At 36.1% G+C, this 27,955-nt stretch overlaps 1 protein-coding gene across 1 annotated transcript in view; it reads right to left on the bottom strand.

Moving 5' to 3' along the window:
• Nucleotides 1–4,288: 4,288 nt before the first annotated feature.
• Nucleotides 4,289–27,955, bottom strand: part of RAB2A (RAB2A, member RAS oncogene family) — a 42,899-nt gene continuing 19,232 nt past the window's right edge. The window contains exons 4-8 of the mRNA XM_053942630.1: nucleotides 21,582–21,664; nucleotides 20,282–20,374; nucleotides 16,663–16,774; nucleotides 7,606–7,674; nucleotides 4,289–5,477 (exon numbers count right to left, since the gene is read on the bottom strand). Of these exons, the coding sequence (XP_053798605.1) occupies nucleotides 5,382–5,477; nucleotides 7,606–7,674; nucleotides 16,663–16,774; nucleotides 20,282–20,374; nucleotides 21,582–21,664 (453 nt within the window). The 3' untranslated portion in view covers nucleotides 4,289–5,381. The remainder of the gene's footprint in view (nucleotides 5,478–7,605; nucleotides 7,675–16,662; nucleotides 16,775–20,281; nucleotides 20,375–21,581; nucleotides 21,665–27,955) is intronic.

Below are 27,955 nucleotides of genomic sequence, written 5' to 3'. Positions count from 1 at the left end.
TCAGAACATGCAGTGTTTACTTGACTGCTTTAACCCAGACAATGTTAAATTGACAATTGTTAGCATAGTACATTGATCTCTTTTGAACTGTCCTCACACGACAAGATTTTTCTCCCTCCTAGTATTTTATGTCTAAATCTAGGAAAAGTAATGGAACTGGGCTTCACTTAAAAAAGGCTAATTAGATCCTGCTGTAATTTACAGCAAATGTACCACAGACCCAACCATCAACAAGAGTCTGCCCAATATAAACATTTATATCTTTGACTCTTTAATGAAGGAATTCTAAAAATCATAACTATGCTGGGGGGGGGGTGGGGGGAGGGAACTCCAACAAACATACTGATGCATCGATTTGTCTACATTCGTGCTGCCATGGACAACTTTACAAGAACTGTAATTTGGGAGAGAAATACAAATGGATGTGCAGAGTTCTAAATAAACTTTGAAATAGGTTTTTCCTATACCTTATTTCACCTCTGTCACAGAGCCATGGGATGTTGCAGTTAAATCCCATGTCTAAGTATCAGATATGTGTTCCAGTTTATATGAGTCAAATGCCTACCACCACAGCACAGAGATTTGCAACCAAACACAAGTTTTTAAACTTTATTTTTAACTGAACAGTATACCTGATGGTACAGAATAGCCATTTCTTTACTCAGCACTCTCACAACAGTGTGCTTTTTCAGGCTGGGGTGTAACTGACTGTGGAGCACACTGGGTCTGCCTTCTCCACCTTGGATTGCCTGCGGTAAGACTGCTACAGCAACAATCTCTTTCCTCAAGCCAATGCTAAAGCAGCAACACTTTCCTCCCCCCGCTCCAGCTGCTAAGCAAAGAATAAACTTTTAGCTTTGCCCCTCCTTTATTGGAAGGGGAATAGGGTAATATGCTGTAATTGGTTTTCCATGTTTGCCAAGAGTCTGTTTCCTCTTATCATCCACAATATTTAACATAAGTCTTGTAATAGTTCCAAAAATAATAAAATCTGTCCCAAGAATAAAAATGATAGATCCACAACATGCTGCTTTTTTTGTCATGGTCTTGGTTTCGTAACATTCTGTTAGTAGTTTTTATTGCCTAATGTTGTGGTTTCTTTCATGCGGCAGACCCAGTAAAGACATTTCATCAGCTACTTACACAGCAGCAGCCTGGATTATTTACAAATGGAGATTTCAGTAGTGTATTACAATAAATCACCACTGCATACTGTTAAAGCTACATTGCAGCAATGTGGCAGAAGAGAACCCAGAGATTCTAGGGGGAGGAACATTAAGTATACACAAATCATACATATTATCTCAACAAACCAATTTATTAAGATATCCAAATAAAACCTGTTAGTCTTCCTCTGTCTCCCCTATCTCCTCCCATGCAATAGTGGAAGAGGACTAGGCAAATTATATCCCCCCACACATGCAAACCAGTACACACAGTAGGTGTAACAAGTAACAGAGCCTGTGCAATACTTCCTTCATGATTTTATATCATGCAGCCAGATAGCACACATATCCCTCTCTCCCTCTGCCCCACCCTTCCATCCCTAAAACAAATGCCCCATACTGGGCAAATTCCTGTAAGTGTGGGAGTTACGGATGTGGAGCATGTAAAGACAGAGAGCAGCATTTTGCTCACAGGATTTAGTTTGAACAAAACAATATGAAAACAGAAAAGACAAAAAGGAGGTAATACACAGGAGACACTTGATTTAGAAAAACAAAAACAAAACAACCCACAAAACAAAAAAACCCAAAACAAACAAATCGACCAAAAAACCTAAGAAGAAAATTGTAGGACACTCTGTAGTATCAAAAGAGCAGTCTGTTAAGAGGAATCACTACCTCAGGCCTCAGCATTTACAAAAGCAATACTCTGCTGGCAACAACTAAGAGAAAAATACAGACATGCTGGGTACCCTCTTTAAGAAAAAACACTTAAAAAAAAATCATTCATTTCTCAAAACTGTTTTCTGATATTTCTAAGTCAGTTTGGTTTTTTTTCATTCTGATTCAGTTTATCTGTATTTTTGAGCCTGAAAAGAGGTTTCAATTTCTTCCCAAGAACAGATTTAATGCTCTAACATAGTCACAGGTAAACTCTTCAAGCAGAAAAAACAAAGCCAGTTTAAATGTGCATCATTTAGTACGTGCCCCTCTAACCTAAACAATGTATACATGTTGCAGCTAAAGGCTCTTCAAAGACCACCACAAGAAATTAAGTATCACAAAAGGTATAACACAGCAGGAAGGATACAACTGTGGAGCAGGGGATGGAGCTGTCACTGCTTGCTAGGGGCTTCAGACACTTGCTACTTTAGCTTATCAGCAAGTGTTTTGGCAGTTGTTTTACCTTAAGTCACTGCTGAGTCTGATCTGCACAAGAATAAGTCAGAATGACTGAAGCCAAAAGCAACACACAAGTCTAAGACTGAGGGGGAGTTGTTAATCTTTCTTCAGTGACTGCCAAAATTCCTGGAGCATTTCATTTTTAGTAGAAATGGGAGAGACAAGTTTTTAGTCGTGCTTAGATAGAGGGCTTATCACCCCAATCTCTTTTTTTTTTTTTTTTTAAGTTAACTATGCTTTCTACCATATTCTAAACTGGAATTAAGGGAAAATTGCACCTTGGTATGATTTTTTTGGTGTTGTTTCACATTACATCTAACAGTTGTACAAGTTGCTGGGAAACGATTACAAGTTTTGGCACTTTGGTTGTGAAAATGTAACCAACAAAACCAACTGGAATTCAATATGAAATCTCAGCACATTATCAGTCACTCATGTACAAGTAAAATTGAAACCTGTGAAAAAATAATCTTGTTAAAGCAAATGTTTTAGAAGTAAACACTCCTGTTAAGTTCTGTGCTATAAAATTTTCAAATTCTAATTGGATAAAATAGCATCAGGGCTTCTCAAAAAGAATCCCTACAAAAATACAGAGATTTCTGTAGCAACAAAAAGTTTATGTGTGCATAAGTTTGTGACAAAAAGCCAGCCAGAATGCATGGAAATTCCAGTTTTGTTCTAGGTACTCTTTTGAAAGTACCACAGTCTTAACATAATGTACAGTCTAAGACTGGCATATGAGCCAGGACCAAACGAGCAGGATCAGCAACTGATTGCAGACATGACTTTAGTAAGTCACAGCATATTCCCCCTGCCGCTTTCACCCCCAAAAACCAGCACTGTTTTTTTATAGTAGCCCTGGATTCCTGGGCAATTCTATATCTCTTCCATGTTTTCAGAAAATGAGACTGTCCGAAGCTTGCAGTTTTTCAAATCATCACCACTTAAAACAGCATGAACTTTTGTTCTTCTCAGGGCAGGGTACAAACCTCTCCCCTGCTCCCTTAATGGACAATTTTTACAGCTAACTTTATTCCCCTTTACAATGAAGCTCAGGCTGCTATATAAGAGCACACTTTTATCTCATCTCAAGCACCTGAATTCTACAACGTTGCCAAGTGAAAAAAACTTCAAATAGTTAATCCAAGCTAATAGTCTTGTTCCTTCACTCCTTCTTCTAAACAGCTAGTTAGGACATGCCAGCTTTCCCTTGTCATCCATGCAGTTCAGTCCCATGGTTTTACTGTCATGCAATGCAATTTTCAAACTTCAGCTGAAACAGTAAGCGTGCAATATAAATGCAAACTTTGTATAATAAACAGGTAACGGTTGAAAGAACGTAAATGGAGTAACCTCTTAGTTTAGAAGTTGAAAATAATTATATTACATTGCTGAAATTGTTAGCAAGTGTGTAAAAAAGAAGTGATGTCAGCAACTAACACAAATCCATACTGGTTCCCCCTTCCCTGAGATACCAACAAAAGGTTCCACACCATTTTTTCAAATTTTATTTAATCTCAGAACCACTGCTATGTTACACCCGTCAGGCTGAAATTTATTCACTCTGGATGTTCAAGTTCTGACAATTAAAATGGGTGACATAAGGATCCCTTTCCTCCAGTGTTGTGTTGCAGTCAATATTGGTCCAGTAAGACGTAAGTTTTGCAGTCATTGCCTACGCCCACCCCTTTATTTCCCCCAATACATGAAGCATAGCCTAGCATTAGCAGCACCCTTTTGTCTGCAATTATTTAAATAGGATGAGATGTAAACTCAGTTGTTTGCACATTTGTATGAAAGGTGACATGAACATTCTGTATTTTAACAAATAAACACTTAAACACAGGATTTTGTTTTGCTGTATTGCAACCCTTTCATTAAAGGAAAAATATGCCCCCTCCCCCCAGCCATCACCATAATAAGTAACAAAACATTTGTAGTTTTAATTTTCATCAAGATTTCCAAACTGGCAGATTTTATTTTCACACCCTCTTCACAATAGACAAGATGCTTACCATATATTTAGGATTACAAGTTGTCACTAAAAGAAAACTTTACACGACCACTATACATTTAGGTTGAAAAACTGTCCTTGCATGAAAAATATACCTAGAAATCAAGTGGTAAACAAGAAAAAAAAAAACATTGAGAAGATTAACGCTTTTAAAATGTGCCATTTTAAGTTTATCAACTCCTCCTCTACTTTTCATCCTTACTCTGTTTTCACCTACAGTATTTGTTAAGGCAAACAGCTAATCCATTTCTGAAGAGGTGTTGTGGAAATTGTGGATAAACAGCAAACATTTGGCATTAAAATAGATAGCACGTATGTAGCCTCTAGTAATATACATTAAGCATCTCTCTTGGACTTCAGGATAATGACAGGGGAGCATGAACATGCTAACAATGTCAAAAAGGCTTAAAATTTAGCATCCAAGCAATTCCTATTAATGCTTTTGTAGTTTTCAAGCTCTAAGTAGTATAGATTTTATGCAAATGCATTAAAGAATTCTAGCTTGGCAAGTACACCCAAGCAGGTTATTAAACTATATATACAGAAAGTGATAAATACAGAATTAAAAGAGTCCTTCTGCTTTTCTTCATAGCCTTGAAAATTGACAAAAAACTTGAGGACAGCTCTACAATATTAAACATTAGGTAACCTCAGGAGCTGGGAAACCTAACTACACAAACTGATTAAAATACTCAGATGACTTTGTAGTGTTTAATACAATTCAGTTCGTAGTCAAGGGCACAAGACAACATTTAACAAAAATAATCACATCAATTGACCTAGAAATCAAATGTAAATAGATATGAATACAATCTCCAAAATCTGTCTTTAAGTGAACATTAACCATTTATTCAAAGTTATACAAGAATTTGAGGGATAAAGTCTTCTGCAACAGGAAACCAACTTACAAGTTTCATGTCTCAGTTGAACTGAAGTGGAGGCGAGCGGGGCAGGGGGAGGGAAGGGTGAACAAACAAGTAAGTAGGCCTCATCCAGGCAGCTAGAAAGTAAAAACAGGCTCAACAGCAGCCTCCTCCAGCTTGTTGTCCTCCCTGATTGCCTGCAAGTGTTGCGTTGGTGGCAGCATGTTGAGGGCCAATTTTTATGCCATTTGCCTGAAATGAAGTTTAATACACAGTGTAAATATTTTAGAATATACCTGAAAAGCTACTTTTTCTATTTAGAAGATCATATAACAAGTTCTTCTAATGCATGCAATAAATACATCAAAGTTTGTAATTTTTCTTAGCAATTAAATATTATTTAAAGTAAGATGCCTTCCTTCTCATTTAAATATTATCTCCATGTTACACTCTGTAGCTTAAACTCCTATTTAAAAAAAAAAACACAGAGCAAGAATTGTATATGAATACTACTTGGCATATAGCTTAAAAATATACAACATTTGCTAAGAATGTATAACCTCTTCTCTCTTGCCAAAATCTCCACTAGTTTAATAGTTTAATATAAAACTTTTCCTCTCTAGACAGCATTTCTTTCTGTGTTGAATCAGCTGTAGAGGCTAAGGGCATACGAGTGTTCTGTGTCATCAATAATTTCTGTGATCCCAAAAGACATGGCTACTTGCCAAGAACCCACACACAGCGTAGCTCTTTCATTCATCAAAATCACACTTATATCTTAACCCTCACTCCCTCAAGTGGATTTTACCTAAAAATACAGCACTTTGAGAAAAGTAATACAGTAGCTTCAGAAATTAAGCTCTTAAGGAAACTTTGCGTCACAGCAAATCTCAGATTTATAGTGCTTGGCAGTTGTTCTGCAGCAGTGGTAGCCTTCGGGTTTCTGGCACTCGCTTAGTATTGACAGCAGCTGATGTGGTTTCTTTTCGCTCTTTGACTCCCCTTTAATAAAAAGCATGCCCTATGGCTCATTGGTTTTGCCCCCTCTGGGCTGATAGCAACTTCTTGAGGAATCAAGAAGCCAGACTTGGCATAAAGCCAAATAAGTAGCACGGACTGTTGGCTCTTGACAGCATATTGCAATCAAAGCTCGGTAAGGCACAGTAAAGCAGTCAGCTACTATATGAAACTCGACAGATACAACAAGCATGCTTTTTCAGACACTCTGCTCTCCAATTTATATTGCACTACCAACTGCATTTTATTCAGGAAAGATGTGAAAGAAGATCTTAAATTTTTCATCAGTGAACTGAATTTAAGAAGTGTTTCACCAACATGCACACACACTTTCCAGAATTAGTTTAGAGGATTACTATTCACATCTTATTTAGCTACAAGTTTCCTGATGCATTACTGGCATACTACTGAAGTTTCTGCTTTTTTCCTCTCTGAAGTCATAAGTAGTATTTTCAATAGTCTCAATTTTCTCATGTTGAAATACATTGAGCAGAAAAAGATGAAGTTACTTGAGTCCTGCCAATTCCCTCTCTACTCTGAACAATCCTGCAAGGACGGTAATGTTTAAGAGAAGCATCATACTGACAGCCTGGACACACCTCTCCACAGAGCACAAACAGAACAGAGTGGTGGTGCAGATTTTCACATGTGGTTTCACTAAGCACCTCAGCAACAATATTCAGGGACATGCAGGATAAAAAACCCAATTTGATCTTCAGAAAAGACCGATCACCTCACACTGTCAAATTTTTTATGAGACTGTTAACAGAGAGCTTATACAATACTAGTGTTACAAAGCAAGATTTTCAACAGCACAGTCATTTCAAAATTCAAGAGACATTACACATCTTTTTAGCTCTTGTTCCCCTTTCTCCAGCTCTCCGCCCCCATCCCAAACAAGCAAAGACACAGGCCCTAATAATCTGTAATTTCAGTAATGTACATAAGCAAAATGGCTAATCTTTTATTCCCTACAGTATCCAGCCACCTAAACCAGGAACATTTCAAAAGTCTTTTATGTAACTCTCAAAGCAATCCCTCCCCTACACTGGACAGCTCATAGAGTGCATCTGGCATATCAACATGGTCCTCCATTTACATAGTGGAAAATTATCTTTGAAAACAGATGACACCATATGGAGAAGTGGATGAAAGTGGATTTTCTTCTCTTTTGGGGATTTATATTATTTTGTGATGCTTCATGGATGGATAGGGTCACTTATTTTAATCCATTTTTATCACAATGGCAGACAATTCTACAGCCAAATGGAACAGACAAATCTTTTACCGTCCAGCCTTCCAGGGAAGGTGAATTCTGTACTTTACAAAAGCAAAGAGTGTACAGAGTACTAAAAGTTATTACCTCATTATTAATGTCAAAAACGCCTTCCTGGATTTTCTCGTAGATCTCCTTTGCAGTGTTAATAAATGCCTAAAATAGAGGAAAAGAGACCATAGACACAATGAATGAGATATCCTTCGGTGTACAATGTACTAATTGGAATTCAATCTCATGTGCAATTGCTTCAGTGAGACTTTCCTTCCTGACCTCTGCAGAAACAGGTATGACAACAGTATGCTATAACCCACCCTGAAGCAGCAATGGATCACACGCTGTTTACAAAAACAGTGGCATTTTCATAACATCTGTATGCTACAATCTGTTGTCCAGTAATTACAGGGAAAAAGTGGTTTTTAAGATATATAAATTACTTTTAAATTATTTATTTCTGACCCTTATGGATAGATTGTGTGGCAGATGGTTTCCCCTACCCTTAATATCTTTGTAATAGGCCACTCTAGATTAGAGTGCTTAGCAACATAAAACCACAGGGTACTTACAATGATGATGTAAGGATGCTGTCTGCTGGCTGAAACCTTACGCTATCATTTAATATTCACCTAATTTTAAGAACGTATTCTCTTTAATTAATCTTGCACACAATGAGCAACAGACATCTTAATAGTAGAAAGGAGAGGCCCCAGGTTTTGTAACGACTCCTAAAAATCTATTGTTTTAATTCAGAGAAAATACTTTGACACCCAGGTCTGAAAAAATGACTGATATAGATGTTTTTTGTTAAAGTTTACAATGATTCCATTTTCATCTCTCATTTAGCTTTATAGGTCAAGTAATGCCTAAAATAATGTATAATTTAGGAGATGATTAACAGCATCTAGTAATTACAATAAACATACAGTTCTTTTTGTTTTAAAATACCAACACCATGCAATCATACAAGACATGTTACTTTCTGCACAATCCTATTACAGCAAATACAGATCTAATTCAAATATAAAAAAGTAAACAGGGTTCATGGAGAGGAACAAATCATACCTTTCCTCATTTCTACACTGGAAGCATTTGACTGCTGAACTTGCCACCAGAGCTTTGTTTCCTAATTAACAGGACTGATATGTTTTCACCTTTAAAGGCCTTACAGCTCCCCAGAGTAATCAATCTACTGCAGCTCAATTACTGCACCAAGCACACACCACAGCCAGTGAAGGAGACTTGAACGACTGCAGCAGGAGCAGAGAGATATGAATATGCATAAACTCTAAGTGGGTGATCGAATCATCACAGAGGGTCATGAGAATTTGCAGCAAAATAATGAGAAGAATTAATCATTGCAGATTCACAAGGCACTTAGGAAGCTAGTTCGTTTTTCAAACACGTGTTACAGTTGAGAAGAAAAATTGGCTTTCCGCCAACTATGAATTGATTCAAATTCTTCAGAAACTTGTTTTCTAGCTAAGGAAAAAAAATTCAAACTTATCTTTGTTCCTGATAACATACTATTATTGTAATGGCCTCATACATGTGCTCACTGAAAGGTGTAAGTCTACTTTGAAAATTCACACAGCTGGATTCTGTGAGGATCCTTACTTCTACTTCAGCGGGACATTAAACAGAACTTGAAGTCTTAAAAAAGTGTTATGATAACTTCATGTAAACAAGCACTTAACAATTGGCACTTCTAACTCTTCTAGAAGATGCTGGCTAAGTACACCAAGACTCTTAGAATTAACTTCATGAGAATTACATTAAATCTATAAAAATTACTTTAGAGCAACAAACCAGAATTTTAACAGACTCCAAACGAATACAACTGAGAATAAATTAACTTTTGGATACTACACTCAAGAGCAGTCATTGTAGCAATGCATCTATCCTCACAAAAAACAGTAAAATGCACTGGAAAAAAGCACTGCACAAACACAAAATTTCTTCTGCTATTACACATATATTGTACAAAGCAGAAGAGCATACTGAGTTCAGTACAGTATATTTTAATATTAAACATATGGGCCAAGAAACTGTTGATCTGAAAAATCCAAATATTCCATTAATCTCAGTTCTATCATTACTGTTCTCTTGAAGTCATAATCTGACTCCCCCATTCCCATCAGTGATTCTGATGCACAACATACTTAGTGTTAAAATAGCACATACTCTTACTTTGCATAGCAAAATGCCAGGTTGCACTGGGCCACAGAAATAATTCCTATTTGAAAACAAATTATAAGAACATAGCACATAAGTCTACCTCACATTCTCTTCTTTGTATGTATTCTAAAAAATTGCTACTAATCAGCCTTGAAAAGGGACTTGAATCCCTTCATACTTCCATTTGTTTCTCATATCCATGTATCTTAAGTTAACTTATTCTAAGTGTAAGCAGACTCAATCACCTGAGAACATCATTAAAACAGCAGTCTATCTGCTTTAAGACTATTTCATCAGATTTTGGCATTGCATGCTAGTGCCCCAATTATCAAGGACAAAAAGGTGAACTTGGTAGAATTGACTTCTTCCAAAAATCTCTTTTAATACTGCATGTTCTCACTCTTATCTGGAACACGCAGTATACTATAAACTCTTAATTATTTATGGGCAGTTTATCCTATTTTCAGATTAACTGAGCCATAAATGCAGAAAGACAGGATGATTTCCCCTCAAATCCAGTTCAGATTTATTAGACCGCATGCAGGGGACTGCAAGAACACAGCTGTAGCACCTCATACGCCAACTTGGATCCAGGTGCAGTTTAGCCACTTCCACGCAAGACCTCACCAGCAAGCCCACAAGGACTCAGCTGGATGCCTACCAAGCCTACTGCACTTGCACTGTACATTCCTATAATACTGCTGCTACTAAAACACTAGACAAAAATACTTATGCCTTTCCATCCCAAATCAGGTCCACGTTCATTTTCACCACTCCAGGAGAGGCAGTGCTAGACTCGCCCTGCATTTACAAATAATCACCTGAAAGATGGCAATGCCCTAGTACACAATACCTCTATTACTCATAAAAGGAAGTGAGAGACTTTTGCAAAATCAGTACATTAGACTTCCAAATATAAAAGTCCTTGATTACATTCTGGGAAATTCAAGAAAACAATGTACCTTCAGGAAAATGTCTACATTTAATGTTTAACTCTGTTCATTTTCTAAACCCAACTTACTGATGCTTTTTTGCATGAGACCACTGAATATAACTGTATCACAGCATTAAAAAAAAGTTGTATACAAGTTATTCAGTGATTTGTTTTAATGGAACATGTGCTCATTATAACTAGGTTCCCAAATAATAGCAATATCCCTTCAAGGAAAAGTGCATTACTGTACAAGTGGGTGAGTCTTGCAAGATGTGATCTGCCTGTTGTATCATGCCTGCACCTACTGCAAAGCCAACAAAAGAGGCTTTTAAATCACAATATATCAGTATGTTATCACTTTAGATTATTTGTATAAGGAGTTTCCCAGATCATACTGCAACATGAGAATCAAGAAGTCACATCTCACAATGCTTGCCCCAAAAAACTCCCCAAACAACCCAAAACTGCAACTACCAAATACTACGAATAGTGCATTTAAGGTAAATTAATCCTACAAACACTGAATATAGAATCAAATCAACTTCAACATTCATATCATCACACAAATGAACAAGTAATACAGTTTTACTACCCTTGAGAGAAATCCAGGAAGAATGAATTCTGTAACTGGTAAAAACAATACAAGAAACAGGTAAGGAAATAAGTTCCTGGTACCTCTGTCTCATGGAAGCTGTGTGCGGGAGTAATAATAAGCTAGGGGCACCAGAATGTGAGTAGTAGAGCAGCAACATTTAGTTTTTACATGTAGATGTCAATAATGCCACTTGTCTTTCTCAGAAAGATATTGGCAGGACAACAATCTTAGGACTTTGCTATAAGCTGAACATAACAGGAAAAAACTTGTAAACGAATCACTGATAGTTTTCAAAACTCAAGCCTTTACAAGTTCATCTTTGCCTATAATCAGGTACAAGAGCACATTCAGCACGGCCAGCTCGTGGAACATGCTGCCCTCTGGTGGCAATGTTAAAATTAAATTGAATGTGTGGAAATAAAAATTGGGCAATCATTATTTCCTGTATTCTTTCTTACAATTACATGAGGAAAGCTTAAAGGCTAAATATATCACGAATTCTAAAGCATGACCCAGCCAACTCCTAGAATTTTCTCCTCCTCCTCTCCAATTTCCTATCTTATCTTTTAGCAGTAAGATATTATATAGTTAGATTACTATTTAAGAATGCATTTGGAAATAGTAACAACATAGAAAACAAATGGATCTGTGCCTAAAGCATTCACCATCCAAGTGTGTAAGTGGCCACTTCATAAAAGTGAGATTCCAAAGCTCTGAGCAGCTCTCTTATGCACCCACAGTAAGGCAATGCTTTTTACAGCTAAATGATTTTTCATTAAGAAGCCTAGCACACTAAAAGGGATGCAGAGGGGTTAATTATAAGCATAGTAAGGTGTTAAATAATGAACTCACACCCCAAAAAGCACTCTAACACATTTGTAACCTTATATTTGAAGTACAGGTGCAAAGACACAAACCAGAACTTGACAGCAATTTCTTTATGTTCCCATTGAGACACAATCTTTCTGACAAACTTCTTGAGCTGATACACATTACTAGAGCTCAAACTGATTCAGTAAGTCCTGCAACTGTTGTTGAACAGTTACACAGGACAGAATAGTTGAGGGAAAAAAAGAAGATAAACCCCCCCGGAACTAAGAATCCACTTCTCCAGGAATCTATAGGTCAGGCAGGCAGTATCATACACTTCATGCTCTTCTGTAGAGACTGAAACACTCAGTTAACTGACACCTTGTATTCTCATCATGCCATGAGATGCCCAGAAGCCCCAAGAACCATGGCAGAGCCAGTGTTCCTTATTGTGAAGTTGGGGCACAATCCAAGGATTTGCCACAGGCAGCTAAAAGTTGTGTATCTTCATTACAGACAGGTAATGGCTGTAATGAAGAAATGAAACCCTTCTCCTTTCCTCAGCTGAACTGACAGAGGCTTCAACCCCATTTTCTCATGGGAGAAACTGGCTAAATGATAGCTTCACACAGCTGAAAGGTCACAGAACTTTGATTTCTAGGAACTTGAAGGAATACTGGTTTTGATACAAATTAAGATAAACCTTACTTTTGTGTGGGTAGTTTTTTTAAAGACTCATGACCTAGAAATCCTGCTCTTTTGCAAGTGCTAGTCAGATTACCTCTTGTGTGTTACTTTACTATGAAAATTATTAACATCCTGTGATTTTTAAGCTTTATTAACTAAATCTTTGCTCACTATATTACCATGTCAAACAACTGTTTGTTTCCCAGATGTTAGTTGTGTTCAGGGAGGGTTGGAAGGGAAATAAAACACTCTAAAAATCAGTTCAACTTTAGATGCCTCTAAGAATCTTTCCATGAGATCTTCACTTTTACCCTTCAGAATATTACAAAAGGGCTTCTCCTTTCTCTTATCTGTGCCGCTGCTGAAGCTACAGGAGCATTAAATATTTGTTATTCATTTAAGCAAAAGTATGAAAGAAGCTGTCTGAAGACAAAATTAAGTTAAAATTGAAACAGAACCACGGAAAGACCATCAAGCTCCATGTAGCAGAAGTGCTCCATTGCTCAGTTAAAACCATGGGTCTATTCAGATTTAATCCTAAATAATGAATTGATTATTGCATTCTATTTATGTGCAGACAACTTGGAATAACACAAACAATGCTCTTAAGTTTGGCATAGGCAACCCCTCCATATGGGAAACAACTTACTAAAACCAACTCCCACACCAGGAGCCAGTGATACACTGGCACAACTCAAGTGAGACCAGTTTCTGAAAAGTGATGTTGTTTAGCACTGCTTTGACCAGCATCCAGAAAAATTCTGGCTTAGTATTGGTCACATCATGAATCATTATTAAAAGTAGCAGTCTGGAATGAAATAATAATACACTAAGTTATTGTAGCTTCCCAAATACAGCTAGGTATCCTTACTTCCTGAGAATCAGTGCACATAAATGAATTCAAACCATTGATGTGGCAGGGACAAAGAGTTAAGCATCATGTGCTGTAGGGGAACTACATGGTCACCCTGAGGTCATGCTGGTGATTCTACTCCATCCCTTCCCAAGCAGTAAGCTCTCAGCAAATTCTGCACTGCAGGTTGCAGTAGTCACAAACAACTGCTGAACAACCAGTGAAAAAACTAATGTGATAAAATTGCTAATGTCTCTTGCAAATGAGACAAAACAAATTCTTCTGTATTATGTGTTGCTTTATGAGAGGTCAGAAAGTAATGGATGTTATGATTAAAACACATGCAAACCTGCCCTGGGTTCAGACCCCAGACTTACGTGTGTACAAATAAAAAGCCTCCCAAGGGACAACACGGTGTTGTCTTAGAAAAAGTAAAAAAGCAACACTGAAGTCTGCAAACAGCATTTCAGAGTGCACATCACCCATCCACAATTCAACACAGTAGAGCAAATATGTTAACCAAGAGCAAAAGTTAACAAGATTCTACTGTGAGAAAGAGCAGTGTACACTTTGTCATGAATGGCTGTGGGCTAACTACAATCACCTTAGAAATCACTGAGAAAAAAAAAAAAAGAAGCACAAAAAGTCTGTAATATTTTGAAAGTTGATTACCTCTACAGCTTTAGACAGGCGCTCAAAGGAAATCAACAACAACCTCCTGTTTAAATAAATATGATACTGCTGAAGAGACTAGCATTAACTGTCCTTGCACTGCAGTCATATTATAAGCCCGTGCCTAACCTCCCTCCAGTAATCATTCTATCTTCTCAGTGACGCAGAAGCTCTTTTTACACAATCCCATTCCACATGTAAAATGATGATTTAACCCTGTGGTCACAGCGAATTCTTAGAAGTCTCCAAAGTAACTATGAAGGATCTACTTCCCACTCCCTGCCATCTATTACCTATTATGCAAACAGGGTGGAAACTTCTCCAACAGCCTTGCACAAAAGAAACAGCCAACAGGATGTTTTCCACTCCTTACCATCCGTTTCTATTCAAGACATAGGTAATGAGACAATCCCGAAGAACATAATGAACAATTTTAAACTGTTTTAAGATCCAAGCACCAAAAACATCAGTGTACTGCTCCAGCTATGGACTTACTAATGTATTCCACAGTGGTGGAAATCAGGATTAAACAAGGGAAACAGCTTACAAAACCAGTACCAACAGAAGCTGATTTATTCATATAAAGAAACTGCAAGGGGTTAGGATTTTGATTCTGTAGTTGTTAACTATTCTACATCATGCCACCTTTTTTGTGTTTACTGAGAACACCATTTAAGGAATGCACTTGACTGTCACTGGAAAGGATTATATCCTAAAGCTTTCCCACTAGAATTAGGAAGTCAGAACACATGGACATCACTCACACATATAACCACGAAGAGAGGATTCTATGTGAACTTTTTGATAAAGAAGGTCATGCTCATTTGCCTCCTGATAATCAGAGATGCATTAGATACTGGACAATTCATTCACCAGGATGTATTTTTTGATGCAAAAAGAGGTGATAATGTTAGAATCAAGTAGTAATGAATTCTGTGAAAGTCATCTGTAGCTTACTGCAACTTTTCAAAAATCTTAAATATTTTATAACTAAAAGGCTTTACCAATAAAAGAATACCTCACTGGTCACACACCATTTTGAATTTAGAATAGTTTTGGAAATGAATAGTTTAGGATAGTTTTGGAAATGATAGATTATGTAGTATAAGAAGCTATGTCATTATAGGAAAGGTCAGTGTGGATGAACCCAGTATGGGCTTGAAAGACATGTGAAGCAATCTTTTTGCTGTATATAGCTCTAGCATCTCAGCTGGAGCTCTTGGTCCACCACTGTACTTGTCTGGCTACAACACAGTTCCTCTACAACAGCCTACATGGTGCTGTGTTTGGATTTATGACTAAAACAGTGTTGATAACACACCAATGTTTTAGCTACTACGGAGTGTCAAGGTTTTCTGTTTCTTACACTGCCCTATCCTGACAGTGATTAGGCTTAGGGTAGGCAAAATCGTGGGGCACATAAACCAGCCAGGACAGCTGGTCAGAATTGGCCTGAGGGGTATTTCATATTATATGATATAATGCTCAAGAATAAAAACCAAAGAGTAGTCAAAGTTGCTGGTTCTCAGAGAAATTAAATTCAATTTGAAATTGAATTTGTTTGTACGAAGTTGCGAATGACTGCCTGTCACTCTTCATCCATCTCTTTGCTTAATTTTTAAAACTCTGTCTCAGACCCTGAGTTTTATCTTGCCTTGGCTCTTCTGGTTCTTCCCCCATCCTCCTGGACAGAAGCACTGAATGAGCTACTTGGTGGGTATTCAGTTGCAGCTGAGCTCAGCCCACCATGACTACCCCTCAAGAAAGGAATGTAGTAGACCAAGGTGAGAGATGCAAGAACTCACATGTGTTCAGAAATGTGAACTATAAGCCAAACTTGAAAAAACCCAAGTTCTTTGAAGTGGCAAGAACTAAAAAACTTATTCAAATACATAACAGACTACAGTAACCAAGACAATGATCCCTTCAGCAGCTCTGACAGGACAGAAAATAGAAACTGTGTGCAAATTGAAGAAGATTCCTACTAGGTAGTAGAGAGTAAAGATGATGACAGTACAAATAGCAAAGCACTGCAAGAGTTTGCTGTGAAGAGCTCGTGATATACCAGGAGCCTTTAGAACAGGTTACAGTGACATCTGCCAAGAATACCAATAGCTTGGCTTGCTTTGGACTAGCAAATCTATTCTAGCCTTACTTCTTAGATTTCACAGCAGACAGAAGTTAGCCACTTCTCTGATCCAATACTTCAAAAAAAACCCACAAGTACACTAATGAGGAAGTCTCAGCAATATAATTAGTGCTGTGTAACCAATTACAACACAGACACTGTCTTTCTCATAATATAAAGAGTAGCTAATTCAAGTTAAGGAACCCAAAATCTAGAGTAATAGTATTTATACGAACAAGTGTAATTTAAATCAACTGTTTTGGTAAAAAGCCAGTGTTGAGCAAAGTTACCTCCTCTACATTGGAAGCAGTTTTGGCAGATGTCTCCATAAAGATAAGTCCATGTTCTCGTGCAAATGCTTCACCCTCCTCTTTCTTAACTTCTCGTCTAGATTCTAAATCACTAAGATAGAAGAAAAAAGAAAAGTTAAATTACATGGTCTAACATGTCCATATAAAGATTATTCTACACAGACATGCTTATAAGCCTGAGAAGCCAAGAGCCCCCACTAGGACTTGGGTATATAACTTGTCAAGCCTTTAAATAAAGTAGAATTACTGTAAGCCCTGCTCTTACAGTATACGGAATAGCCACAGGAATCACACTTACTTGAGCTATACACTCTAGCTGACATAAATCTTATCAAAGACTTAATGAAATAACTTTCTACAGGATGGGTGTGTATTTATCTACCCTTTTCTTGAATACTAATTTTAGACATTTTACTTTCAATATATATCACTCTCTTCTATTATCTACCAATTCAATACTATAAAGCTGAGCTGATAAAGGAGTTTTATAAATGATTTATTAACATTAAACATTACTTAAAATATAAAGTTAATTTTTTCTATTCCATAGCAAAACTTCATACTGTCAATTTCTTTTCTGATAAAAAAACTTAAAAGCAGAATTAAGTTCTTTTGAACTACATTAGCTGTTCCCTCCCAGTAAGTTAGCATTTAGGTTGTGAAACTCCTGGCCCTCCAGTAGCAAAAGAAATTGGAGTGACTGTTAGACAAGTTCTTGCTTCCTGCTTTCCAAGCAATTTAATTCAAAGTCAAATATTACCCAAAAAAGCAGAAAAAAACCCTCTTGGACTCGACAGCTAGAGACAAAAGAGACTTCTCTAAGTCATAGAGAAACAAGTATTTTACCCTTACTTTTTAAAGATTCTTTAAGAACAAGGAGTTCACAGTTTGTCCTTCTTTATATTACATATGCAGCAATAAAAATGATATACTTATTTCTGGTGTATAGATGTAAGATATATATTTCAATGAATTTTCATCTAAGTTGCACATGTATAAATATCTTCTTAGATACAAATTTTTAACTAAAGAGCATACAAATAGATATATTTAATGTGCAGTCAGTATACAAATAATATCCATCATGCTAGACTTCAGTGTTGCATTGTTGCCAACTTTGTAATTATACATACATTAAAATATATTTTAGTAGATACATATATTAAAAATACGTAATACTCACTGTGGCATCTATTTTGCAGCAAAGCAGGTTTTTGTAATTTTTAACTAAATGCTAGCTTAGATGAGTTACAGAGTCAATACAATTCAGCACATTATTTAAATATTAAAAAAAACTGAAGATAAGGATACAAGAAATATCTTCTCAAAACAATTTAAAAGTTGATGTTCATTATATTTAAGCACTCACAGTATTGGCTGACATTACCTTTTTCAACCTGAGCAATGTCTTTATTTGCTACTACCTTGCTACTCTCAAATGCACCTTTATTTATAACCTTGATTCACTACAGTGGTATCTCCATGACAGAACATAAACAAATAACTTTTTACTTGAAATAATGCAGTTGTATCAAAAACTGCAATGACAGCCCAATCAAAACTCAATACTGATACCTAAACATATTCTTAAAGATCTTTAACTGCTTCTACTAACCACAGTTGTCTTCCTCTCTCCATTCCAATAATTCGAAGCATTTGGTCTTACTAGATCAATATAGCTATGCTTTGTTCTGGAAAGAAGATTAAGTACAGTATTTGTAATGTTTTAACACTAGTATTTGTAATGTTTTCAACAAACAGCCATTATATTTCAAACTAAATTCTCAACACTCTTCAAATCTAGCAATAAGTCAGTACTACAAACTTATGTCAAGTGCACTTTTGGGAGTCATAAGAGCAGTATTTATTCCTTCAAAACTACTATTCTAGCATACACATTCGTCCTTCCACCCATCTGTAGACCTATGGTAGGGCATAAGAATGCCCTACCATAGAAACTCTTTCAGGATACTGCAATAAAATGAAGGAGTTTTCTTCCTGCCCTCTTTGAAAATAATATCCTTTAAAAACCTTAAAATATTAACTCTTAATACTTTTAGTTCATGTGTCACCTTAATCTGTAACAATTTACAGTGCACATTTAAAGTATATTTATTGTTTGAAAAAACCTAGTTGTAACTGGGAATTACTGGACTAGCTGAAAGTAGCAAATCGGTCTGCATCTGCAGAATACAAGACATGAAAATTTAGTTTAACAGCTAAGAATAATCAGAAAGAGTTACAGATGTCAATTAAGTATGCAAACTTATCTCAAGTAAACACTACACTTTACTGTTTCTCTCAATGCCATATTTTTTACTCACAAAAGTATAAAAACAGTTGGTCAGGGCCATCATGGGTTTATCAAAGCTTCATTTAATAAAACAAGATTACATTTTTTATATTAATTTGTCAAGATTATGCTTGGCACATTTCTCAATTAAAAATAAAGTTGTTAGTAATTTACCAGATAATGTGAAAAAAACTGATAAACTTCACAATTACTTAATATATACCACGGTTTTCAGGAGGAGGTAGGGGGTGTTGGGGCAATGGGGGAAAACAGGGGGAAGAAGAAGAAAATAAAAGTTCAACAGGCCCGAATAGCAAACTCAGACTCACTATCACAAAGCTGCTTCTCAGCAGCATCTAAGAAATGATGTGGCTTCTCATGAAATTTTCAGGGGTGTGCATACACACCATTATTTCAACTGGCACCTTTACCTTCAAGAATTACTGAGGCATGGACACAAATTCTAGTCAATTACACAAAGGCCCATAATTAACAGGTTATTAAATTCTAAGCTGATGCTTTTTATATTTTGGAAAAATTCTGTAACCGGAAAAAAAAAATCTAGACATGATGCTATAATTCACTGGATCAAGAACTACAAGAATTACAGATAATACATTCACTGATTAGTTTTTATTAAGACTTTCACTACCAAGTCTCAGCATCAACAGGGAATAATATTATCATTTCAGACAGTGTAGCTGATGAGAAGGCCAAGTAAGTGAATTTACCAGGGAACCGTGAAAAAGCATTCTCTGACCCCAGTCCCAACTAAAAGGTACAGAATATGGAAGAGGCTTGTAAATCAGAAATGTCTCAATGCACTTCTTACATTTGAGAGAAGTTTTTGATGAGAGTCTTATTCTACAGGCTTTTTTTTAAATGACATCTTCTCTGATGTGATACTTAACCAAAAACTAAAGCACTTTAGAACACCTCAAATTAGGAATCATATTCTCTTTGTAAGGGAGAGATCTAGGTGTTTCTAATTGATGATTCCAGAAACAAAACAGCATAATTGAAAGTAACTAATTTAATCCATTGCTTCACACATTTGCAATCAATCCCCTGGAGTAAAATTACTTCTAAAACAGATATTCAGAATATAACGTAGTTGATCCATGTGCTGCACATTGTATTAGTCTAAGTAAACTAAGAAAGGTTTTAGGTTCACACAGAATTATGCACAGTAACAGAAGGGAATTTGAAGTTAACATATTGCCTACAAATAAGAAAACCAAAAAGCTGCAATACAGAGAAGTTAAATCTTTCCCTCTTACAAAATCATAGCCAATGAAATTTTACCTTTTGTTTCCAATAAGCATTATAACCATGTTGGAATTGGAATGCTGGCGAGCATCTTCTAACCAAGTTGTCAAGTGGTTGAAAGTGTCCCTCCTAAGTATAGAAGACAATGAACATTAAAAGCAGTATTTTAAGAAATCTTTCCCCTGTTAGTCCACTTTTCTACTTGAATAACCACTCATTTATTAGTGCACATGCTCTAGGGATAAAAGCTAGTAATCCCTTCGTGAGAGGGAGAATGGGCAAACAAAAATTTAGCAAACAAGCAGTGTTAATGAACTCTGCCTAAAAAAGTAATTGAAAACATGTTTGCTACAAAGAATAAAAAGGATTCTTAGAACATTAAGAATCTGTAATTTTATACACATATAAAAACGGAACAGAATTTTAAAAGTACCCATCAGCTTCACCCAAGCCAAACAACAGCACAAATAAACACATACTCATATAATAATATTTGCTTTACTGAAAGCAGAAAATAGTTGATAATTTTTATGTGAGTTTATAAGCTGAATACTAAATTTAGCAGTAAAATCTTTTAAAGAGAGGTACATGAATGCAACACACTACCATTTCTACAGAAGGTGTAAACTAAGTAATAAATCCCATACTTGTAGAGTGGTTTTAAGATATTGTATTTTATTTATTAATCAAAGATTCATTTACTGGAAATCCAAAGGAAATTATACATTACTTCTTGATACTTAAATGCAAAAAGGGAACAATAGGAGAAATATCTAGGAAATCTCCAGTACAAGTGGTTGCTCAATGCAACAACAAGAGCCAAGACCCACAAAAGGAGGCAGACAACTTAATAGGACTTTGGAGCTTGAACATTTTCATAAACCAGCCAGAGTACCCACAGTTTTACAGATAAATTGCATATAGATACTTTATTTGATATAGCAGGGAAACTTTAGTAACTTCTGATCAGCTACTAAAAAAGTATCAGATTAAGACCTGTATTTTCCAAACCTCATAAACACTAGAAAGGAATTAATTAAATATTTTCAGGTATTTCTCAGTAAAGGTAATCCAGAGGTTGATGGTTAATAGTTTATAAAATTATTTTATTTCATTCTTCCTGAGATTTTATGCATGCTTTCTCAACTACCATACAGAGAAAACAGAAGTATATAGGTTACATATGCTATAGCTTATTAGAGCACTTAAAGTTGACACAATGTTAGATTACCAGTATCTATACAAAAAGCTAAATTAGATAAGACACTAAGCACTACTGTACACCATAGCACAATTCTACAAAGACATATCATTGTAATCCAGTTGGTATTCTCACCTTGTAATGTCATACACTAGCAAAGCCCCTGCAGCCCCTCTGTAGTATGATCTTGTGATGGAACGGAAGGACTCCTGCCCTGCCTGTAGAACACAAAGTTTCATTACTTCATATCTAATACTTATTTTTTGTTCCTGAAAACCATGAACTTAGAATCACAGGGTCATAGAAGTCTACTTTTAAGAGATGGGGATAAGGAAGAGTATGGATGGGAAATCAGAAAGGGGACAACGGGAGACAAAGTCTCCAACAGCAGCAAGAGAAGGCACATAGGGAGAAGACACCAACTACAGCACAGTGCTGTTAAAAAAGAAAAAAAAATCGGAACAAGACCTCTAAACCTTTTTTGGCAATCCCTGACAACCCAATTTACTGAATGGCTTCACAATACATGAATCATTATTAGAGCACAGAATGGACTCCTAGCAACTAAGCTCTGAAGACAAATTTGAAAGGAAGCAAATAACCCAGAGCTTCACATTTGAATTCAATAACCCACTCCCTGGGGCAGCTGTTGACACTAGAATAAATAAAGTCCATTGTAAATAAATGATGAATGACATCTTTACGCCCACCATCTGCTGGTGTAAAGGTTGCTGGAAGGCCAAGGATGCAGATTTTATCCGTTATATCATAAACTGCAGCCAGCTTTCAACAGTCTTCAGATGGAATTCTTTCAGTAATCATTTTATTAAGAAAAAACAGAAAATGGTTGTGAATTCAATTTTACACAATTGTGCTCCACAGTTAATCAATTTCCTCTGTACTTGATAAATAATGCTTGTCAAAGCAGCTACAAGATGCAAGAGTCATCTTCATATACACTGTGAAAAACTTCAGAGTCTACATAAAATAGACAATTCTCACAGAAATGTATTCTGTAAAAATCTCAGCACCTAAAAGAACATGCTCAAAAGAATACAGTCCTGAAAAATAAATATTCATAGTTGCAGATCTTGAGCTCTTCATGCTCATGTTTTTCAGAAGAGCTATCTAGCACTTGATACTTGCTAGAAGAAATATTTACTTCTAATATTTAGCAATAACAGATGTTTTAGCATAATTCAAAGATAACACAGAACATGCTTAAGAAATTCTACTGCTGAAAAAAACCCTATGTGCAGTAAATCTGTAGAATGATAGGAAATTGCCCTGATTTAAAAACATTAAACAGAAGAATGAAATATTTATCAAATACAAGGAACCCTTCAGGCATGCCTACGAAATTAGTATATGAAAAATTTTTTCTTCTCACAGTTACTGTACTTTTCTTAATACTACATCTTCTTGAATTCAAAGAGAACTTGATCTAGATATTGTCACTCAACAAGAACAGTGGCAAAACAAGTTTAGATGTGTTCAGTCTTCAGAAAGCATCCTTATCTTCCAGAATAAACAATAACTTCTATTTAAGAAAACATTTTATCTTAGCCATTCCAGTGGAAACAGTTATAAAATACAGTACAACACCATTAGAATACACTCATATTTGCTCTTGGCCAAGAGTCCAAGTACCTCTTCATGTAAACTTTGGTAATAGAACACAGACAACCAGTAGAATATACCAAGAAATAGTAAAAAAAACAAATAACAAACAGTTTTTTAGTGTAATACCTGGTTTCCTACATAGGAATTCAAGTAAGCTTTACCACCTTTTCTTGGTGTGGTGATTAGCTCAAGTGGATGGTAGATAAATGAAATATTTCCCTGCTAAACAGACAACTAACTTACTGTTACCAGGGTATTCCATACATTGCCTAAAATTACACATGACCTGGACTTCACTTAACACATTAAGATTGCCTGTTACACCTTCATAAATTCCATCCTGACATGTGAAATTGTTAATCTCCCTGAGTAAATTAATCATGGTCAAGCAACATTGTCAGAGGTTCTAGCAGAGCTCACAAACATGTATGAATTGTGAATTCTTAAAAGAATCACTTACAGAAGTTCAGTATATAAATACTGAAAATACTGTATTAATTTTAATTGTGTCTCACTTGACAATGGTGAAATTTAAGTATCACTGCTTCCTTAAGGAAAGGGTAGAAAATGGTACCTCCTTTGGTGAAGCGATCACATTTTCCATATAGCAATAATTAATTTATGCTTACATCTACCAATGGACAACACAAACTCAATTCCCATTCATTCTAAGCAAAAGAATACTAAGTTTCTGTAAAGAAGCTCCACGATACTACTATTTATCTATAACATAAAAATGTATTTTATCATAGTAACCCCTTATATATAAAATTTACTGGCTACTTTAACAGTATCATTCTGAATGAGATCTAGAAGGTCAATATAGAAGGTCAAACATAGGGTTAGGCATGTAGCATACATTCCACAGCTTTTTTTTTTTTAAAGCATCATTGTTATTTTACTTCTTCATCTGAAAGTTTTCTCTGTCCACTTCTCTTTTTTCCAAGGGGGACAAGCTATTTCAAAAGTCAAAAGAAGTCAAAACTGAAATAAAGTGTAGGCTATTAGCCAAAACTGACTTAAACCACAAGTGTACTATAACTATAGTTTATCAGTCTAACAAAGAAGGACCTACCCAAGTTTAGCTGCTTGTTACAAGGAGTAACAGATAGAAGCAGCAGTATAGAAGTTCAGTATAAATTAAAATCAGCTTCAATACCAGCCAAAGGTCCTTTATCTTAAGTATAATTTTGTTGTTACCATCCCCTTCATGTTCTTGCAAAATTCAGCACTTTTTTTATCTCGCTTCCGTATTAAAAAGTTTTTTTCTCACAGAACAGTTGAGGTGGGAAAGGGACCTCTGTAGGTCCCCTATTCCAACCTCCCTGGCTTAAGTAGGGTCATTCAAAGCAGATTGCTGAGTTCCACATCAAGATGGTGGGGGAGGGAGGGGGCTGTGGTGTTAAGGAAGAGTAGGGGCAATAGTCAGGAAACAAATGGTAAACAGGGTATCTGCCAAGGCCATATTACATCCAGTACAGGTGACACAAACTTTTGCTCCATGACAATTCCAGGATATACCCACTGTCAGAGTGACACTGCAGTGGAAATGGGAAGATGGAGGATGTTTCTGGTAACAGCCAGACCTGACAGCCACTTCACACAGAAACTCCAGCTCAGACATGGCTGCCTGCAGGAACCTAGAATATGCATCCTCTCTCTTCAGAGAAACAGGTGCTAGGTCTGACATGAGTAATTCACTAATCATGAAAAAATGTGAGCCTCTGATAAGCCAGAAATGTTTTAAATGCTAAATAACATTCTTTTTTTGGCTCTTTTCTACTCTGTAAGTTTTTACAATGCATACCATAATGGTTCACAGAAACAAGCAAACTTTCTGATAGCAGACTTGTCTATATAGACATAGTTCTAGAAGTCATAGGTCTTCAAGCAAGTACAAAAATCTTCATCCCTGCTTCAACTGCACAGACATATAGCCCATGTGTTTTTCAAAGTATACTTCAGTATAGAGACCAAAACACAGTTTGAAAATAACAATGTAAGCAGAACATGAAGCATTATCAATCACCTCAGGTCACTAAGATACATGGAGATTTAGGAGCTGTACTACAGTTTTCAGGAACATTTAAGCTATGCAACTGCTATCATGGACACAGTATCTCTGGCATATTTTTAAAAATACTCCAAATGTTACTATTCCCACAGAAAATCTTGGTGTCATTTCCAAGTATTCAGTGTAGTTGCATCAGTTGCAAAATACTCAGGCAAGCCTTTGTTTTCAAAAAGAGCTACTTGCAAGTCCCTTAACTGCATACTTTGAATCTATAAACTAAGGGGGAAAATGAAAAGAGCCATAATGCAGGACAAGAAAGTAGTTAAAAAACTAGCATCCACAGATGCTATCTCCCAGATAGCATCCACAGATGCTAGCATCCACAGATGCTATACTCTAACAGAGTATCTCCCTAGAAAACAATTCATTAATTTTGCTGAATTCTCTATTCTCTATGCTGAAGAATTTGTAAAGTTTCTTCAAGAACCAAGTTATCTGAGAATGTCCCAGCAGGTCTTCAGCATCCTAGCTGACCAATAGTTTTTTTATCAGGAGGGAATGTTATAGTACACATTCACATGCAATATGAGAACTACAACACACCTAGCTAGTGGCTCTAGATTCCCTCACTCTGAAAACAGATACGTATGTGGTATGTTCAAAACTGGTGACAGAACATTTCATTCACACTGGGAATTATTATTTACATGTTTACACTTTCCTACATTACAAAGAAGACTAAAAAGACATCTAAGAAATAACCAATTTGCAAGTGTCACACCACGTGTGCCAGCTGCCAGCTGGGAACTACTCCACGAAGTTGATCCCTGGAATAAAATGTTCCAGAAAGAAAGAGGAGCAATACATACCTTTAAATATAGTTTTGGAAGTTATAAATACATTAACAGCCTCTTAGTCACATGTCAACTTGTTTATACAAATGCATTAATCTTTCTTGCAATCATGTCTCCAATCCAGAAAAAAAAAAAAAGAATTTTAAGGTGATTTACTAGCATGTAGGACAAATAGACACAGAAGCAGTGTAAAAATAAAAATTAACCCCTGCTGTTTCCAGCAAAGACATTCCCAAACAAAAACAGAACTAAAAATGCTTATGAAGAAGAATCTATCATAATATATAAAAGTCTCAGAATTTATGTGATGGATTTAGCCAAGTTACAGGTTGCTTGAGAATAACTCTGTCAGCATGCAGTAAGAACTGAAATTTCAAGAGGACTAAAGATCTCCAATATGTCTAAATACAGGTAATTTGTACATCTGCTTTTTCTTCTGCTGGTGTTGAATAAATGCTACTTAGATAGCCAAAGCAATTCCCAACACATCACAGAAACAAAGCTTTAGCCTTCTATTATCAGAAATACACTTAAAACTTGAAAGAAACTGTGTTTGAAACTTTAGGTTCTAAGTAGCAACCCTCACTAAAATAGGAGTTCTACTGTGCAAAAAAGTGATTCACACTCTTCCCATTTAAGGCCTTATCTTAAGCAAGAGCTTGCTCTTGTAGAAATCTTGTGATTATTGTAGAAAGCATGGATAAACTGCCAAGAAATCAAAAAACAACTTGGAAAATAACATGCCAATACTATAGTATTTCAATAACCAAATACATTTAAGCACGACAAAGGTTCATGAACACTAAGCTAGAAAGAATATCAAGTTGCCTCAGCTTCCTAAAGTGACATCATGGGTGTGAACAGTAACTTAAACTACTGGCACTGAAGTTCAGATGATGGTCGTATTAAACAAACAGCAACAGGAATAACTATTAAACAGACAGATCTCCCTGCCTCACCCTTCAATCCATGGATCCAGAAATAAGTTAATCCTCCCACGTGGCAGCAAACACAGTCTGTGACTGATGATCAGACTAGTTTCAGAAACTAAAGTAGATTCTCTCTAAGTTCTTCCTGTAACTTCACAGCAGCAGTGTAACAGAGGGCCAGGAGATTCAGCAATATGCATGCAGGTACCATGGTTAAAGAGTGAAATTAGTAAAAATGCAGTAAAAGAATACACCAACTGTCCATAAACATATGAGTATGCTCTGACTACTAAAGCAAGTAGAAAACATCATAAAGTAAACAGTTAGTAAAGAGCTCTTGGGGCTGAATCCTACATCCTAGTAATTGTCAGACACTAGGATGAATATTCATTTAATGAATGAAGAGAAATTTATTTGGTTCTAATAGATCCAAACCAATTGCAAACACAAGAAAAATATCTTAATTTTCAAGAAGAATTAATATATTCAGAAAATTTAAAGGGAAATACGCCTTTAACAATTATGCCTCCAGTCTTCCACAAACATGCTTCTTTATAAAAGCTCTCAACTACTAGAAAACACTGTAAATTCAATTAAAAAGTACATTTGTATGGAAATCAAGAAATTATTTGAAATTAGTTTATAAAAACCAATTATTTCAGATATTTAGTCTGTTTAAGCAGGACTAAGGTGCTGTATGAATTAACATTTTTAAATCATTAATTTCTATGAAATAAAGCTGAAATAGATACTAAAAATATAGTATTCATGTACACAGGAAAAGTTCATAGTCATATTAATTTAGAGAACATCAGCCTTTCTTAGTGTCACCACAGATCTCTCCTACTGCAGTGTCTGACAAATATCCTCTTTCAATTACTGCTTATTTTTCCTCATCAACAATGACTTGTTAGTAACAGTCAATGCAATACAGAACATCCCCCTCAAAGACAAAACCAAGGCCACTGACTCAGCCTGGTAACAAGCCCAGTTTTCTCTCTACAACAATGAACTTTTTCTGAAGAGAAGCAATTTTAATATTTCTTAGTGTTATGCTGCTGCCTCAAGACAACCAACCTTATCTACACA

This window comes from Vidua chalybeata, chromosome 1, assembly GCF_026979565.1.
Source record: "Vidua chalybeata isolate OUT-0048 chromosome 1, bVidCha1 merged haplotype, whole genome shotgun sequence".
NCBI classification, from domain to species: domain Eukaryota; kingdom Metazoa; phylum Chordata; class Aves; order Passeriformes; family Viduidae; genus Vidua; species Vidua chalybeata.
The sequence above is the reverse complement of the archived record's forward strand: the minus strand, read 5'-3'. Positions and strand labels throughout refer to the sequence as shown.